This window comes from Miniopterus schreibersii (assembly GCF_964146895.1).
Source record: "Miniopterus schreibersii genome assembly, chromosome: 4".
Lineage (NCBI taxonomy): Eukaryota > Metazoa > Chordata > Mammalia > Chiroptera > Miniopteridae > Miniopterus > Miniopterus schreibersii.
The window spans coordinates 10841343-10860459 of record NC_138105.1 but is presented as its reverse complement, the minus strand read 5'-3'; the positions used below and the strand labels follow the sequence as shown (position 1 = coordinate 10860459).

At 44.3% G+C, this 19117-nt stretch overlaps 1 protein-coding gene across 2 annotated transcripts in view; it reads left to right on the top strand.

Annotated features, from left to right (window-relative positions):
* Positions 1-3332: 3332 nt before the first annotated feature.
* RUFY1 (RUN and FYVE domain containing 1) overlaps positions 3333-19117 on the top strand; it is a 58645-nt gene continuing 42860 nt past the window's right edge. For both annotated transcript variants that reach the window (XM_081137116.1, XM_081137115.1), the window contains exons 1-5: positions 3333-3639; positions 13362-13535; positions 14812-14929; positions 17254-17355; positions 18644-18767. In XM_081137116.1, coding sequence (XP_080993242.1) covers positions 3360-3639; positions 13362-13535; positions 14812-14929; positions 17254-17355; positions 18644-18767 — 798 coding nt within the window. In that variant the 5' untranslated portion in view covers positions 3333-3359. The remainder of the gene's footprint in view (positions 3640-13361; positions 13536-14811; positions 14930-17253; positions 17356-18643; positions 18768-19117) is intronic.

Sequence of the window (19117 nt, the reverse complement as noted above, 5' to 3'; positions counted from 1 at the left end):
ATTCCACTTATCAGTCTCATTGGCCACACTGCAGCAAGTGCTCCGTGGCCACCTGTGGCTGGTGGCCCCATACAGTCCAGCACAAACCTAGAACACTCCATCACCTCAGACAATGCTCATAGCCAACAGCTTGTGCTACATTTTGCACTGTTCGGGAAAATGATTTAACTTTAATTGGCTGTTCCTGGCACCAGGATACCAGCTATATCCAGATAGTAAAGATCTCCTAGATTACAAAATGCCAACCAAAATGTATACTTTGTACATGTGAAATAAAATTAGTAAAGCCCCAGGCCCTCTCAGCTGATGAGCCAACCCATGGAACCAATAAGGCCAGGAGGATCCATCTCTTTGGGAATTCTTTGGGCTCAGGCAAATCAACAAACCACCCCAGGGTGCTGCGTAACTCCATTTCTAGTCCACAAATAGGACATAGTGAACAATCTGTACCTGCAGCACACAGACAAGACAAAGCCTCCCGCAAAGGGAGAGCAAGCAATGGGAGATTTATAAGCAGGAAGGTAAAAGGATCGGCCTGAGCCTTAGGAAGTCTAAGGGCTGAGGTGTCAAGAATAAAACAGAGGAAGTAATGCCCAAGACACAGGGAGACATCCAGGAGTGTGACTGCAAAGCCCAGGTGAGAATCCCTGTGGGCAGTGGCACTGGGATTAGAAGGGCAGGGTCAGATTTTACTGACAGGATCTAAATGTGGTGAGAATGCACCAAAAGATTAGAAAGAAAAACGAGTAGCAATGGGCTGAGGGTGGAATCACACTCAGGAGAACGCAGCAGACAGATGAAACCCAAGGCCTAAGAAACAGGGCCCAAGAAGTGGGGAGAAAAGAGCTAGGGACAAACCACGCAGAGGGCAATGGTATTAAAAAAAGTGGGGAGTGGGGGTAGGGAAGGAGGATTGGGCCACATGTTTTGGGGGAGGGACCTTTATTATAGAACATTTCGAACATATGGAAAATTATAGAAAATAACAAGTACGTTAGGGTGTCTTCTAAATTTTACTGTTTTGACCTAAAGTAATCACACGTATCCTCTTCATCAAAACCCCTTTTACCAAGTTTTCTCTAGAGTTGATCTCAAGTAAAGTAAAAATTAAAAGCATTTAGAATTGCCATGTTTGTTGCTAGGAGAATTAAGAACATTACCAGCACACTCAATTGCCTACCCTATTAGGAATACATATTTTATAATGTCCCATTTACAATTCTGAAATAAAATTCATAGATAATAAACCTAACAATTAAAATTTCAAAAATTAATGTCCTAACTGTAACATAAGAGAAGTCTATAATATGTATTTAAATATGTAAATGAGGTACAACTACCACTAAAAGAAATACTGTAACCAGACATTTGCACCTTTATATAAAATCCCCAAGATTGTGACATCACAGGCATTGTCTTAACACGTCAAATATCAAAAGCAACAGTGTGGGTGATGTGATGTGATGCTCTGAAATGGTTAATAACTCTTAGTTCCTGAACAAATCAATTTAGCTGCATTCTGGGAAAATTTAGGGTTACATTTATGGTAGTCATTATACTGTTCACCAATATTCAAAATTCTCCTTTTCTCCCAGGCACTAGTAGGATCTGACTTTCTAACTCCCTTGAAGTTAGAGTGGCATGTGACTTGCTTTGGCCAATGAAACGTGTGTAAGTAAAGCCTGTCACTTCAGGGCTGGGCATTTCATGTTGATGCAAAACTCTGCTCCAAGTGATAGAACCTCCAAAAGCCAGGTACTCCAGTTAAGTGTGATGTGAAACAAACTTCTCTTATGTTAAGCCACTAAGATTTGGGGTTGTTACTACAGCACAGCCTGATACAATATTAAAACTGCTCCCCCTCAAAAAAGCTTATGTTTTTATGCAAAATGGAATTAGTCTCCAGGCTCTGATCATCATAAACAAGCTTTTTGCTTACGTGACTGTCCAGGGGCCCTGGAGTCCTGAAGGATCCTGGACAACTGTTTGTCATTCCAGACTACTTAACACCTCTGTCTATCCCGCTCCACTGTGACAACTCAAACGCTATCCCTACCAACTCTGCACTCACTCCCCACCCCACTGAAAACTGGCCTTCAGGAACCAGCCAGATCATGAAAACTAGTGAAAGGGGCTAGACCGAGATGCCTGGAGAACCTGGGCTTCTAAAGGGGCAGCCACTCCAGCAGTGCACTGCCATCAGGAAATATACTTGGAGTTGCCAAATCTTCCCATGTTTCAAGAGAAGTCCAAAATTCAGAGTTTTGGGGGTGGGGAAGGGAGGTGGAAGAGGGTATAGGGGAGATAAATGGTGATGGAGAAAAAAATAATTAAACGTAAAAAAGAAAAAAAATCAATTAAAAAAAGTCCAGATTTTTCCTCAAGATTTTTTATTCCTAAATATCTGCAACAACTTAAAAATTTCGAATTTAAGGCCCTGGCCGGATAACTCTGTTGGTTAGCGCCTCGTTCCAACACGCCAAGGTTGTGGGATCCATCCCGGGTCAGGACACATACAAGAATCAACCAGTGAACGCATAAATAGGCGGAAAACAAATCAATGTTTCTCTCGCTCTTAAAAAATAAATAAAAAATGTTAAATTTAAAATTTCAGCGCTGGGAGTCACACCAAAGTTCTGGTTTGATGAGGCCCACGTGCAGCACTTTGGGAACAAAATGTGAAATGCTAGTGAAATCTGGGTTCCTGCTTTGTCAAATGTTCTTCTCCAAGGGCGAAAATAGACTGTCACCCTGAGCGCTCGCCCACGCCTTACAGGTGGGGAACAGTCACCGCACTCGCTAAGGTCTGCCCTGTGCTCCTCACTGCAAAACCTGATTTAATAACGAGGTCGGTTCTGTTATTGTCCCACTTAACTAATCAATAGCGGAATGGGAACCTTTTGCTTTTCAATCACCGCCGTGCGTTCTTTCCTGCCAAGCTGCTCTATTTAATTTTTTAAAAAATCCTGTCCCATTTTCCTTTCCCGCCCTTTTTAGGACTTGTCCTGAACACTGCTGCAGAAAAAGGGTGAAGTAGTAAAAGTAAAATACGAACTGAAAAATTAAAAAGAGGAACTACTGGGACAAAGAAAACGGAGGTCACGGGGGCTGCGCTCCAGGCCAGCGCGCGCCCCGGTCGGGGGAGGAGGCCCAGGGTCGCCTCCCGCAACAGGCCCCCTGCGCCGCCCGGGCTGGGACCGGGCCTCCCGCAACCTGCCTGAAGCGGAAGCCAGGGAAGGAGAGCGGCGAGCGGCGAGCGGGGACGGAGACGGGCCCGCGGGACGGTGAGACGGCGACGGCGCGAGAGCCAACGCCCGCCCGCGGGAGTCGCACCCGCCGGGGCCACGTGACCGGCCAAGATGGCCGCCAGCAGCGCAGCCTGCGGCTCGGCGGAGCGGGGGCCGGGGCCGGACCCGGAGCCGGGAGAGGAGTTCGAGGTCGTGGACCGGAGCCAGCTGCCTGGCCCAGGGGACCTGCAGAGCGCGGCGAGGCGGCGGGCGGCGGCGGAGGGCTGGTCCGCGCCCATCCTGACCCTGGCGCGCAAGGCCACTGGCAACCTGTCCGCGAGCTTCGGGAGCGCGCTGCGCGCGGCCGAGGGGCTGGGCGGCTCCGACGGCGCGGAAGGCGGGGCGCGCGCAGGTAGGTCGGGCGGGGGCGCTCCCGGGGCCCCGGTGGCCCGTCGCGGGCTGCGGGAGCCCGGCGGGCAGGGCCGTGAGAGAGGAGGTGTCAAAAGCCGACGCGTTCCCCCGGCGGACTGGCCCTATTTTCCCTGCGCCGCGAGGTCGCGCCCAGCTGAGCGCGTGGGCTGGGGGCGGAGGGGTGCTGTCGAGCGCCACTGGCGTCCCCTGGATAACATCCTGGTTCTCCTTGGGGAACTTAAGGGAAATGTACAAGTTTGAGCTTAGGTTATCTCTATGAATTTTAAAAGAACTTAAGACGTGAATTCAGGACTGTTCTCCGCCGTAAATCTCAAAATGCCAGCGGGGCGCGCACCTGCAGGTGCGACGGCGCCTCTACAGCCCCTGGGGCCTCCCCGCCCGCGGGAGGCGTGGGCGGGCCGGGGCCGGAGCGGCTCCTCCAGCGCGCGGCGTGTGTGACGGACCCAGCGCCACACGGCCCAGCCTGAAAATGGGGATTTTTTTTTTTTTTTTTTTTAATTCACCCGATGAGCTCTTACAGCCCTTGTTGTCTGGGAAGAGCTGGAGCACACTGTGAAAAGAATGTAAATATTAATCGTGTGACTTGCTAGCCCCTGCGGCTAGCGGCTGCCTGTTGCATAGCGCGGTGAGAGCATTTCCTAATTCATAGAAAGTGCTGTGGGAGCGCTGACTGAAGACTGGAGTGCTCCCTAAGAAGTGTTAGTGCGCCCCGGAGGTTTCTTGATTCTGGCCCATCCACCGGTAAATGTGATGTAGAAGTCAGCACCGACGCCAGAATAGTGAATTGTGAACGTTTCGGTGGTTAAGAAAGCTTGAGTCAAGGTTGAAGTCTGACTTTAGGTTCTGGCAATGAAAAGTAGTCCTAGAAGGTCATGAGAAAGGCTGTTCAACCCAGATTTCTGGTTCCCACAAGCTTGCCGCCTTTGTACACGTCACTGGGGGTGTTTGATACCCCCACCCAGTGGCAGTCAGTCCTGAGAGTCAAGGCCTGGGGTCTGCTGGAGGCCTCTTAGATAGTTCATGGCACGTAGTAAGCAAATAAAATGTGTCAGTGCCTAGTACACAAATGCATACAGGATGGGGGAAGAATAGGTTTACAGCTGTTTATATGGAAAATAATACAGTAATTAATAAAAATACAAGAATAAACAGTTTCCTGTACTCACATCTGTAAGCCTACTTTTGCCCCACACTGTATTTGAAAAATACTTGTTTTCCATTTATGGTAGTGCTATGAGTAATAGCCAACACTTATATAGTGCTTCCTAAGTGGCAGATATTAGTCTTAGATCTCTAATACATTAATTCATTTATCCTCACATGGGTTACTACATAATAGGACTGGCTTCATGGTATATAATCAATGCTGGCTTTGGTTAGTGCGGTCACCCAGGACCAGGCACTAGGAAGTGCCCAACGCTTGAAATTCTTAGTAATTATATCTCTGAATTTGTGTTTTGTAAGTGAAGTCCAGTGGAACAAAGGAGTGTGTGGGGAAGTGGGGGCCTTGGAGCTGGGCTCATGTGTGGTTCCTCCTTCCACTGCCTTGGGACAGGTTCTCAGCCTGCCTGGCCCACTAAGGACTACCCTGGGGCTTCTCTCCATCCCTCCCTGACCCTACTGCATGACCACTGCTGGCCCAGAGGGGTTGGGGGTTCACACCTTCTGAATCTCAGGGCAGGGCAATCAGGCTGGCAGCACCACAGTGCAGTAGGCAGGCAGCTAGGCAGAGGCCTCACACCCACCCCAACCAGATACAACTATCCCTGCCAGAAGTTGTAATGCCTTAGGACCTATGAAGGGGAGATTGTCTTCCTCGCCTCTGCCCATGTAGCCAGCCCCATGTAATAGGTGTCATTATTATCTCCTTTTTATAGAGAGAAACTGAATTAAAGAGAAGTGACTTGATCCAGTTACTTAGTCATGGAAGAAGCAGTACTGGAACCAAGACATCTGCCTCTTGAGACCATGCTCTTAGTCACAACACCTTGATACCTCGAAACCTCTAATTTTATAAGTAAAATGCAGTAATGTATACATATGGATTTTTTAATTACACAACTTATGAAAAAAAATATATTTTAAATATATCTTTATTGATCTCAGAGAGAGGAAAGGAGAGGGAGAGAGAGAGATAGAAACATCAATGATGAGAGAGTCATTGATCGGCTAGCCCGCAACCCAGGCATGTGCCCTCACTGGGAATCAAACCCTGATCGCCTGGATCCTAGGTCGATGCTCAACCGCTGAGCCACGCCCAGCTGGGCTATAGAAAATATTAAGTAAATAACTGCCACTCAGGTCTGGTAAAAATTGTGAACATAGGTTACCAAGGGCTGAAATGTAGAGAACACCTGAGATGAGCTATGTAGCTAGCCCCGAAGGTGACCTAGATTTGAAGCTCTCCAGTGGACAAGAATGGGATTAGGGAAAGGAAGTGGACCCATTGACCCTGGGCATCACACTCGGCAGAGGCCTTAGAAAAGCAGGTCCAGAGAAGACAGTATGCCACCCCCCGCTTCAGCCAGGGCACTCTCATTCCTCTCTTTCCCATGATCTGCTTCCACAAGCAGTAAGGACACAGCTTTTCCAAAGGAAGTAGTGAAGGAACAGAGATCCAACGTGAGCAGTACTCTTGCCAGATAAAATTTTTTTGTAATAGAGGTTAAAGGGAAATGATGTAGAATGTTGTGGAATGCTCTGAATATTTGTAATATAGTGCCATCCCACGTGGGGTCTGGAAGCACAGCATGCCATAGTGATCATAACATTTCCATAGTTGTCTTGGTGTTTTTTAAATGTTTTTCTTTGTTGTTGAAAGAACTAACAGATGTCCCCTTTTTTCCCACCCTGTACTCCCCCTCCAGGCCTTCACCACACTATTGTCTGTGTCCATGGGTTATACATATATGCATATAAGTTCTTAAGTTAATCTCTACCCATCCACCCACCTCTCCTTCCCTCTGAAATTCGTCATTCTGTTCCATGCTTCTGTGTCTCTGGACCTATTTTGTTTGTCAGTTTACCTTGTTCATTAGATTCCACATATGAGTAAGATCATGTGATACTTGTCTTTCTCTGAGTGGCTTATTTCTCTTAGCATAATACTCTCCAGGTCCCACTGTGCTGTCTCAAAGGGTAAGGGATCCTTCTTTTTTTACAGCTGCGTGGTATTCCATGACCTAAGTATCCGAGAAGATGCTTGATATGATTTCACATTTCTTGTACGTGTAGAGACTTGTTTTGTGTCCTAACATGTGGCCTATCTTTGAGAATATCCCATATGCACTTGAGAAGAACGTATATTCTGCAGCTTTGGGGTGAAATGTTCTGTAAATATCAATTAAATCCATCTCATCTAGTGTGCCATTTAGAGTCACCGTTTCTGTTGACTTTTTGTCTGGAAGATCTGTCCAGTGAAGTCAGTGGGATGTTAAAGTCCACGACTATGACTGTATTGCTGTTGATCTCTCCCTTAAAGTCCTTAAGGTTATTATTAATAGGTCCTTATTTATTGCCATTTTAATTCTTTATGCCTATGTTTCTCTATTTCTTCTTATTATTACAGCAGTCTCTTTAACATTTCTTGCAATGCTTCTATTTCTGCTTCTAAGTACAGCAGTTCCTTTAACATTTCCTGCAATGCTGGTTTGGTGGTGATAAACTCCTTTAGCCTTTTTTTGTCTGGGAAGCTCTTTATTTCACCATCTGTTTTGAATGGTAGCCTTGCTGGATGGAGTATTCTTGGTTTCAGATCCTTGCTTTGCATTACCTTGAATGCTTCATGCCATTCCCTTCTGGCCTGTAGAGTTTCTGATGAGAAATCAACTGACAGCCTTATGGGAGCTCCTTTGTAGGTAATAGATTGCTTTTCTCTTGCTGCCTTTAAGATTCTCTCTCTGTCTTGAATTTTTGGCATTTTAATTATGCTATGTCTGGGCATGGGCCTCTTTGGATTCTTCTTGCTTAGGACTCTCTGTGCCTCCTGAACTTGTGTGACTTTTTCCTTGACCAGGTTAGGGAAGTTTTCTGCCAGCATTTCTTCAAACAGGTTCTCTAACCCTTGCTTACTTTCTACCTCTTCTGTCACTCCTATGATGCGAATATTGTTGTTTCATGTTGTCCCACAGATCCCTTAAACTGTCCTGTGTTTTTGTTTTGTTTTGGTTTTTGACTTTTAATATATCTTTATTGATTTCAGAAAGAGGAAGGGAGAGGGAGAGAGAGATAGAAACATCAGTGATGAGAGAGTCATTGATTGGCTGCCTCCCGCACGCCCCCCACCAGGGATGGAACCCGCAACCCGGGCATGTGCCTTGAGTGGGAATCGAACTGTGATCTCCTGGATCATAGGTTGAGGCTCAACTGCTGAGCCATGCTGGCCGGCTGTCCTCTGGTTTTTTAATTGTTTTTTCTTTTTTGGTCTCTGATTTTTTTCTACCCTGTCTTCTAATTTGCTGATCTGTTCCTCAGCTTTCTCTATTCTGTTGTTTATTCTTTCCAATGTATTTTTTATTTCTACTGTGTGATTCTTAATTTCCCTTATAGCTTCTATATCTTTTCTCATGCTGTTGAGCATCCTCATGATCAGTATTCTGAACTCTATATCTGATAGATTGCTTATCTCCATTTCATTTAGCTCTTCTTCTAGAGAATTCTCTTGTTCTTTCAATTGGGGCTTGTTTTTTGTTTCCCCATTTTGGCTGCCTGTTTGAGTTTGTTTCTATGTATTAGGTAGATCTGCTAAGACTCCTGGTCTTTTGGATGGTCTCTGGTGTAGGCTAATGTCAGACACTGTGACTGGCCTTGAGAACACTGTTTGAAACTTTCTGCAGTCCACAGCTTGTGGCTCCCTCTGCTGGGGCTGGGTGCATCTGGAAAGGACCGAGAAGGGCACCAAAGTCTGCTTTTCCAAGCCCTGAGTTAAGAAGCAGATCAGGCAAAGACTCAGAGCACCCAGAGATCTGCCTTTGCCTGCAGGCTGATTGTTATTCTCAGTCTCTTAATGAGCCTCAGGCTGCAGAGCACAGCAAGGTGTAAACTCCACAAGGTGGGGCAAGAGGTTTCCAAAAGGGTGGGGCAGTTGCTCCCCCCCAGGCAAAAGCTGCCTGGATAGTAAATGTCTGCCCGAGAAAGATATCCTCTATTGTATGGGGGAATGATGGGTGCCCTCCAAGCTCTATCTTCAGGGCCCGCAACCCTGGATTCTCCACACACTACTCTAGTCCACTCTGCCTTCCCTCTGCCAGAGCCCACGGTGAGTGGCTGCACAGAAAACTTTGTGTGATGGCCCTTTAGGAGGGTGTCTGCATTTCCAGCTGTGGGAATTGTGTGTTTTTAAAATAAAAAATGTGCATGGTTAAACAACAACAACAAAACATACAAAGAAGACTCAGTGTAGAGGAAGTCCTCCATCCCAGAAACAAACCACAGGACGTACACACAAGGTTCCACACCTTGCATTTTGGAGTGATGCCTCCTGCTAAAGGCTGTTTGTGGAATTAACATGCCCAGGACAATGTCCTACACTTGGGCAACTCAGTGAAGAGGGCATTCTTTGATTTTAAAATATATTTACCACTGGGTAGGTGGTAAGTGTGCCTTTCTCTGTTCTCTTCCATGGAAAATTTTATTTATTTTGTGGAGCTGCTTTTTCCAAATGGAAGCATGATAACTTTTTCCACTTCATGTTGCTAAAATCCTTAAGTTAGCCATTGGCATAAGTGAAAATTAGGAAAGTGTAAAAATGGTTTTCTTCCTTGTCAGTATCAGATGACACCATATGTATGATAAAATCTTTCAAGAAACCAACGGGCTACTCAACTGAAACTTAAATCTATCTCTGAGAATCTAGTCACTTCTCTATAATTCAGAAGCCAACCAAAAAAACCCCATACAGCCCACTCCCCCTCCCAATTACTTATTCCCTCTACCAAATGTTACAACAAACTGGCAGCCCTTTGAGCTGTGTGTGGCTGGTAGTTGCATTTTTTTTCTATTGTGAAGGTATAAAGGCATTTTTAAAAAATGGTTTTTAGGCAATTAGCAGGTTTTACATAAAAATTAAGGTCCCCGGTTTCTGAAAACTCTATTGACATCATTCCTCCAGCAAGAGGGTGGCGGGCTTCTTGTTCTCTGAAGCTGAGCCTCTCTGCCACCCCATTTAGGTTACAGGCCCCACCCCTCTAAAAGGGTCATCTCTGGTCAGACCATTTATTTGGCAATTCCACAAGTGTAGAATTTTGTGACATTCTGTGTGTCATGTTGAACTATTATTAATGAAGCTTAGAGATGTGAATAGCTTGGCCATAGTAACAAAGTTGATAAAATTGAGAGACCAGTTTAGAGATCCTCCCAGCTTGAATATTCCCTAATTCTAAATTGAGCTTGAAGGGGAATAGGTGACTTACCAACCAGGGGGGTGGATGAGATGGCTCCAAGGCACTGCCCCATTCCCAGGAACTGTGGTAAGAGACACTGCCACCCCCAGCTCTGAGCACCTAAAACACTAGTCTTCACTTTTTTTGTTCACATGACCCCCTAAAGGAACTTCATCTTTTTTTTGGTTTGTTTAGAGAGAGAGAGGAAGGGGACACACATATAGAGAGAAACATTGATTTGTTGTTCCACTTACTTATGCATTTATCAGTTTTTCTTGTACATGCCCTGACCTGGGATCAAACCTGAAACCTTGGCGTATCAGGTTGGGGCTTGTGTAGAGGCAACCAGTCAATGTGTCTCTCTCACATCGATGTTTCTCCCTCTCTCTTTCTCTCTAACCCCTTCCACTCTCTCTGAAAAGCAATGGAAAAAATATCCTCAGGTGAGGATTTTAAAAAAATTTTTTAAGTTTAAAATACATTTTCTGGCTCATGGTAAATACTGACTTTTTGAAATAAAACTTGCATCACTTTTAAGTGTATCAAGTGGTATGTAAATACCTTAATGGTTTGATAAGCACTACCATTCATTTTAAAAATAAGTTTTTTAATATTTGAAAGTTTTACACTTTTCCTTTCTTTTAGTCCTTGAACTTGAATTTCCATTCCAATTCCATTATGTTTTTATAATTTTTTATTGGTCATCCTATCATATGCCAAAAGTATGTAAATAAAAATTTAATAAACTTTCCTTGTGACTAAACCTCTAAGTGTATAAAAAATTTTTCTTCTGGAATGAATTACCATTAAAATGATTAGTCATGTTAAGTTGATAAAAGGAATTTAAATATACTTTTATAAATAATTATACATAAATTTGTCGTGGAATTGCTTCTCTTAAGATGAGCTAAATTGTATTTTTTTCATTAGCATGTATCTATATGAATATATATGATTTACTGATAAGATGTGATAGGACTCAGCATCAGTTTTCTTCGTTTTTTGTTTTTTTATAGATGTGATCCCTTAGAAACCTAGTACATAGAAATAAGAAATACAAATGGACAGTTTTGCTAGAGCAATGTTGCTCAAGTCTTTGAACTCCTTCTAAGTTATATGCCCCAAATCATATTGATCTACTGTCAGTAAATTTTTGTTTGTTTGTTTGGTGTGTTTTTTTGTTCAAAGTAAATGAAAATTGTCTGACTTGCAAGAAAGGATGCAACTTGGTCGTATTAAAGAAATATCTCAACCTCTGGGAAGTTTCCCAACAAAGGCTTTACCAAGACTTATCAAATGATAATTATGCTTGTAATTCTTTTATGTATTTAGTTACCTTGTTTCACCCAGACCATCAGAATGGTTGGGGACATCTAAATATTGATTATTTCATTACACCTTTGCCAATAGAAGATTTTTTAATTTTTTTTTTTACCAAAAAACCTAGTTTATGTGTACTTCAAAGCCATTTTTATAAACAACTTGGAGCTATAATTTGGTTCATTTAATTTATGGAACACGCCCATCGAGTTAATGGCGCATCGTAGAGTATTGAGACTGGCTGAAAATAATTACACATAATTTGGGGGGTCAATTTTTTAACTTTCTAAATTCAGGACACCCAGCAGAGGACTAGAAGTGACCCCCCCCTCCCACTAGACCAGGTTTCCTTAACTAAGTGCAAGAAAGCAATGAGGGATTGGAAGCTCTTCATGTTGTTCCTGACTTGATTAATCATCAAAGGAGGCTTCACCACCATGTGGTGTGTGGGACTGTGTGGAACTTTCTGCACCCAGGCCGAGGCATCAAGAGGACAGGGAGTGGATTGACAGGCTTCTGTGGGATGGGAGAAGAAAAAGTGCCTGAGAAACAGGAAGGTCTGTTAATTTCCTTAAAACATCTGGGCCTCCTAGCCCTCTGCAAGACTTCCTAGATATGTATTGCGATTGGAAGGCCACTAGTTTATACAGCTGGGCCCACTGTCTTCTGTAAAGTTAAATCTTTACAAATTGCTTCTATGGTTTTAGGGTTACTCCTTCCTCTTGATGAGGTTTTATAATTTTTATTTCCTTTGCCCATCATCCATTTCATTAAAGTTTTCAAATTTGTAAATGTAATAAATAGGATGTTCTCAAAATTTAAAAATAATTAAACCACCCCTGACCCAAACGCTTTACTTTTTTTCTCTCTGCACAACCAAGATGAAATGTTTAGGCGGATTTTCCTTTCCCAGAGCTAGTCTTAGGTTTTGCTGAGAGAACGGAGACTGGTCCCACGCAGGCAGTCTCAAGTTTCAGATTCAGCATAACATCGTTATTTTCAATTTTAACTATGTGTCCATATTAATAAATACTCATAAAAGAAAATCAGGAAACAAAGGATTAACATCCGGAGTATACCGATCAATCCAAGTTAAGATTTAACAAGCCATTCACAGGCTAGGAGAGCGTGAACCTGACGATGATCTCAGTGGTGATCAGCCCGCTGCAAACGGGAACAGCGCGATCCCGGCAAAGGTTGGAAAGGCGGAGGGCCGGTGCAGGACCCGCGCGGTGCGGGGAGAGGGTGGCGGTGCGGAGAGGGCGCACCCCTCCCCCCCCCCCCCGGGCCCTTCCTTCCTGGGGGTGTTTTCAGGCCAGGACTGTTGCTGCGATAAGTTTTCTGGGTTTGAGGGGACACTTGGCGAGCATCCGTCCTAGATATCTAATACTGATTGAACACAAAGTTTTTAAACCTCAATATAAATCGACACAGTTAATGGCGTTGAAATGGAAAGACAGCTGAGTTTTATTCTAACGGTTTTACTTACAAAAGTGTAAAACTCATAACTGTCCCCTAATTGTGGACAAAAGGTAGGCGACAATTTGAGGGTGCGTCCCTGAAGGAACTCGGGACGGCAGCACCGAACCAAAGGGCAGGTTCCACAGTCCCCCCTAGCGAATCGGGCACCACCACCCATGACGTCAGCGCGGCCTGCGGGCGTGGCCTCGCTGGGTTCGTCCAATAGAAATGCCGGGGGGCGGAGCACGCTCTCCAGCGGGGGCGGGGCTTCCTGCAGTTGCGTCCTGCGGCGGGCGGAAAATAGAACGCTGGGTGCGGGCGAGGCCTCTGGAGTCTGACCCAGGCCCGGCGGTCAGCGTGCGCCTGTGACCGCGGGGGATCGGCCGGGTGACTGCAGACCCCTGGTGTCCGCACGTTTGCGCTCCACGCCCACCGCCTGCCTCCCACCTGGCTGCCTCGCCTGTGTTGCCCCACGTCCAGCCGCCTTGCCCCAGAGCACATTGAGCCCACTGACAGAGCTGTCCCTGCTTCTGCCCCACAGCTTCCAAGTGCCAAATGATGGAGGAGCGTGCCAACCTGATGCACATGATGAAACTCAGCATTAAGGTCTTGCTCCAGTCCGCCCTGAGCCTGGGCCGGAGCCTGGATGCGGACCACGCCCCCTTGCAGCAGTTCTTCGTGGTGATGGAGCACTGCCTCAAACACGGGCTGAAAGGTGAGCCTGGGGCGTGCGGGGCTCTCATCGGTGCCGAGCCTTGTTCTGGGTTCTAGGACAACAGCAATGCACAAAATACACAAGGTCCTGCCTGCAAGGTGTGGCATTTTTGAGGCGCTGTCTAATAGAGATAGTCATGCAAGCCACGTGCAATTTTTTATTTTCTAGTGGCCACATTTTAAAAAAAGAAATGAAAAGAAACAAGTGAAATTAGTCTTAATGATATACTTTATTGAGCTGAATATATCTAAAATATTATTTTGATAATCAGTATTAAAAATTCTTATTAATGAGATATTTTGCATTCTTTTTTATACTAAGGCTTAAAAATACGCTGTTTTGCATTTACAGCATGTCTCTATTGCACTAGCTACATTTCAGCTGCTCAATAGCACATGTGGCTAATGACAACCTTGGACAGCACAGTTCTAGTTGAGGCAGACGATAAATACAGAAACAAGCCAACATAATTATCAAATGCTGCAAATTCAAGGAAGCAAAATGGGTCAAATGAGAGAGAATCAAAGGAAAAACCTTTCAACTCGGGTAAAAGGGGAAAGTTTTTCTGGGGAGGTGAAATGTCAGCTGAGACATACCAGCAGAAGGGTCAATCATGCAGAGATTTGGGGAAAGCAAAAATCAAAAACAAAACACAGGTTCAAAGGTCCTGAGTGGGACCATCCTTAGTTTGAGGAAGACATCAGGTAACTGAGGGGTGCTGAGAGGAGGGAGGACGGAAGGGCTGGAACATGTAGGCCTCTATAGGTCAGGTGAAGAATTGGATTTTATTCTAAGAGTATTTAGAAAATTAAGGGTAAAACATGACCTAACTTCCATTTTTAAAAAATGTGGAATACCGATTGTAGGGGTGAGGAGATGATGATATTAAGAGCAAGGAGACTTATTAGAAGATTATCGAAGCAGTTCAGATAAGGGATGGTGGTGATGTCCATTTGAAATCAAGTATTGATTTTGTCATCAGGTAGGTAGGAAGGAGAAAGGGGAAGGATTTCACAAGTGATCATATGAGGTACTTGATTTATTTCATGGGCAGTAAATACTTAGAGAAAGAGCATAGTAGGTACATCAGAGAATCCTTGTTTCCAGAAGAAGGGAGAGCTCATTTGTTACTTGGCCTCTCCCAGTCTCCAAGACTAAATCTGAAGAACTAAGTGGAAGGATTAAATCTGAAATATTTATTTGGCTTTTGGAAACAGACTCCTGAAGACATTTTGCAACCTATTCTTATGACTAACACTTTTGTTTTCCCTTTTAGTTAAGAAGAGTTTTATTGGCCAAAATAAATCTTTCTTTGGTCCTTTGGAGCTGGTGGAGAAACTTTGTCCGGAAGCATCAGATATAGCCACTAGTGTCAGAAATCTGCCCGAATTAAAGTAAGAAGTCATTACCCTGATTTGATGTTTAATAAAACTCCCTCATATTTACCCATTTTTCAATTCCTTGCTGATAAAACCTTTTCTAATTTAAAACATTGTGCATGAGCCACCCTCTGCTTAGACTTTAGTCCCAGCTCTGCTGCCCATTATCCATATGACCTTGAACAAGATTTACCCCTTTCTGAGCCTCAGTTTACTTCTCTTTAAAATGGGGACAGTGATTCCTGCTTGTCACACGAAGTCACGTAGGGTGAAAAGGAATTGTTGTGTGAGGAGCAGTTATAGGAGGAAAAGGAGTCATTGCTACACTTCTGGAAACACTGCTTCAGACATATCTGGGCAATTTTCTGAATAATACAGTCCGGGCCAGATTTTAGATTCCAGAACAAGGGGCATTTGTGAAGAGGCTGGGACTAACAAATCATTTGCCATGTCTGGGTTTACCCTTGGGATCCCTATCATTGGCTCAAAATCAAAAACTGACAGAACACAAACAGGGTGTCATCATGGAATCTCATTTAGACGAGGCCCTAGACACCCTTGGGCTGATACAAAGGAGTCCCCTGGGACTGTCCAGCCTCTGTTTGACTCCCTTCCTGTGGAGCCAGCCTGCTCCAGTTTCAGACAATAATAATGGCCAGCATTTACTAAGGGTGTGCCATGTACCAGGCATTATGCTAAGGACATTTCATTGCCTCATTTAATTCTCCACAAAAGCCTCTAGGAAAGCTGTTGGTATCCCCAGTGACAGGCATGGAAAGTGAAACTCAGAGCTGGCGAGTAACTTGCCCCAGGTCCCTTGACAAGAAGTGAGTGGTAGCCAGGAAGAGAACACAGGTCTGTTGGACTGAAACCCTCTAAACCCCACCAAGCCCTGTTGCTGCAGAGCCCTGTGAAATAAGCAAGTTGCAGGACAGCATGTGTAACATGTTAATTTTTTTAAGGGGAGGAAAAAATAAGAATTTATATTTGTTTTCATGTGCATAAAAATGTTCTGGAAATAAACCTAAACTAAAAACAGTATATTAATGTATGGGGAAGGAGAGCAGGAGAAAAAGTTAAGTATTAAACTGTACATACTGTTCTTTTCCACTTCATATTAGATCTTAGACCACTTTCCCTATCAAATACTCACCCACATCATTTTTGAAATGGGCGCATAGCCTTCGCTGTCTGCTCATTTGTTTAACGCCCCTTTGGGCTTCGTAGTTGTCTTCCAGTGCCCATTCTGGACGACATCCCTCCTATACATCCTAATCATTTCCTTAGGATGTGTCACTAGATGGAGGATTTTTATCACCAGCCATCACCAAGCTGCCTGCTGGGAGAGTTGTGCTGGTTTACGCCCCCACTGAGCAGCCTGTGTCAGTGTCCATTTTCCACATTGTGCCGACATTAAATACCTTTTTCCCTACTTTATTTCCTTTCCTTTTTACTCTAGTTCTTTTTTTTCTCATCATTTATTTGTGAGGTGGTGGTGGTGGTGGTGGAGTTAGCCTCTTGTATTGATGAAGTTAGATGAACCCTGAGGGCCTGGCTCCTGAGGTCACTGGGGTGCACAGCCAGGCTGTGGCCCTAAGAGCGCCCCTGGGTGCAGATTCTGATTACAGCAGTGCCTCTGTATTCTTGGGTGTGTCACAAGTGCACTTACTCTGCTTAGAACAGAATCTTGTTCTCCTTAAACAGTATGAGGTCTATAGTTGGGAGGCTTTTTTCCTCTTCTGATGTTTAAAGCAGGCCTTGTCAAGTTTGCACCTTTGAGGTTGGCTGCACAACACTATGAATGCACTTAACACTACCAACCGATATACTTAAAAAGGTAAAGTTTATGTTACATGTTTTCTACCACAGTTTTTTTTAAATTGCATCTTTGAGTTAATGCCTCAGAAACCATGTGAGACTTCAACACTTTAACAAGTACTAACAATGTTGTGTATTAATCTTGGAAAGAATATTTATCTATTATACAAAGCTAATCTAATATTTCCTGGCTCCTGTGAAATTTTATTAATATAAGCAAAGTTTTATCTGATTGTATTTGTTCCAGAAATCAGATTTTTGTGAGTTAAGATTTTTTCCTCTTGTTGAAATGAAAAACCACACACATGCCCATGATACAAAATTCAAACAGTACCCAGAGGTGTATAGTGAGGTGACTGCCTTCCCTGACAGTGTGCTCCCCCAGCCCTCCAAAGCAGCTATCTTATAATGTTCTCTGCATTCGCAAGTGTGAATGTATGTATGTCTTGGCCTAACTTGTCTTTCTGTTTTGTTTTTTGTTGTTATTTTTGTGCCATAACAGTTCTCTGTTTGAATTCTAGGACAGCTGTGGGAAGAGGCAGAGCTTGGCTTTATCTGGCACTCATGCAAAAGAAACTGGCAGATTATCTGAAAGTGCTGATAGACAATAAACATCTCTTAAGGTATTTAATCACCTATCTTTGCTTGTTTTTTACTTTGAATTAAGTAAGGGTCTATAAGATATAGAGCTTTTATTCAAATTGTATTAATCATAAATATTCTCTGGCTTAGTTTTAAAATAGTTCTATTTCATTTTTTGAGCACTGATATCTGAAAGTTGGTATGAATGACTGAAGATTTATATTTTCATTTTTAAAAGTCATTTTGAAGATAATTCTTCCAAAATACCTAAGATTAGGTAGTTGACAACGTACTCCATTAAATTTCAACAAAATTGTATTTATTAGATTGTATAATCACAGGAAAAAATGACTTTAGAACTAGATGCTTTTTTTACCTGTTTTAGGATTCCATATCCAGTTTGTAAAATTTTATATCTCTTAGCATCAGTAAAGATTGTCTATCTCTGAAATTTATGACTGGTTCATATTTGATACTTATAACTGTAAGCAAAAATAATCATTCTGAAAGGAATTTTCTCTAGAATGTAAGAATTCGTAAGGGAAGAGTCTCAAGTTAATTCTCTTATCTAATTGAGATAAAACTTTTTACAATATGACCTGCCACCCCAGATTTTTCATTATTTTCAAGTCATGGCTTATCATTGAATAAATCTGTACATGATAAATACTGATTTCAAATATGTCATGTCCTCTGTATTTTGAGCACAGTTATACTGAGTAACTTTGAGGTACAGATTTTGTCTAAAAAACTGGTTCTTAAGACAGTAAGTTCTCACATGTGCAGGTGTGCGCGCACACACACACACGCACACACAAACACGGTGGTAAATTGGCAGATGAGTGGTGACCAGAGGCCGTCAGAGAGGGATGAAGGCCCACTGCGTACAGCGCGATGAGGGCCGTAAGGGAATGAGAGCGGCCGCTCTTGCTCCATGGGACACGCGAAGAGGGAGGCTTTTACTCCCGGGTGTGGGAGTTGTTCCGAGCAATGTGGAAGGAGGAGCCTGGGGACAGGAGGGGAGAGTGATGGCCAGGAACGCAGGAGCCAAGAGGAGATGGCAAGGGCTGGGTTCCAGGCTCCAAATGGCAGAGTTCACCGTAGGCCAGGGGCAGGAAGAGCCCTCTCTCGGCCACAGGAAAGGAGGGGAGGCCAGAAAAGAAACAGCAGCACTTGCAGCAAGAGAGGGAAATGAAAGGCAGAAGGAAGTTCACACAAAGGAGCCTCTGGCAGCCAGGCCATGAGCTGAGAGGTGGAAAGGCGGGCTGGGGTGGGGATAAGGGACGGTGACATTCCTGAATGGCTCCCCTGGCCACCAATCTCTTGCAGTGAGTTTTATGAGCCAGAGGCCTTAATGATGGAGGAAGAGGGGATGGTGATCGTCGGCCTGCTGGTGGGACTCAATGTTCTTGATGCCAATCTCTGCCTAAAAGGAGAAGACTTGGATTCTCAGGTAAAGGGGGATTTGGATCCCGATGGAATGACTTCTCTAGGCCAGGGATTTCATGTAGGATGTGTGGACAGTGCTCAGTCTCAGGCAGGGACAAAGGGCTGTGCTGGGGTAGAAAGGGAGGCAGGGCGGGAAGGAGAAAGAGCGAGCTTGGGCAGAGGCACACAGAAGGCACCCGGGCTTGTCAACAGGCAGCAGCTGTCCGTGGCTGGAACACAGGATGCTCCGCGGGAGGTGAAGGTGGAGGCTGGGCTCAGATGTTGGGCCACGGTGCCATGCCAAAGGCTTTACCATTGTCCCTTGAGCTTTGAGATGTTCTCGGAGATTTTTAAGCCGTACAATGAAGTGATCAG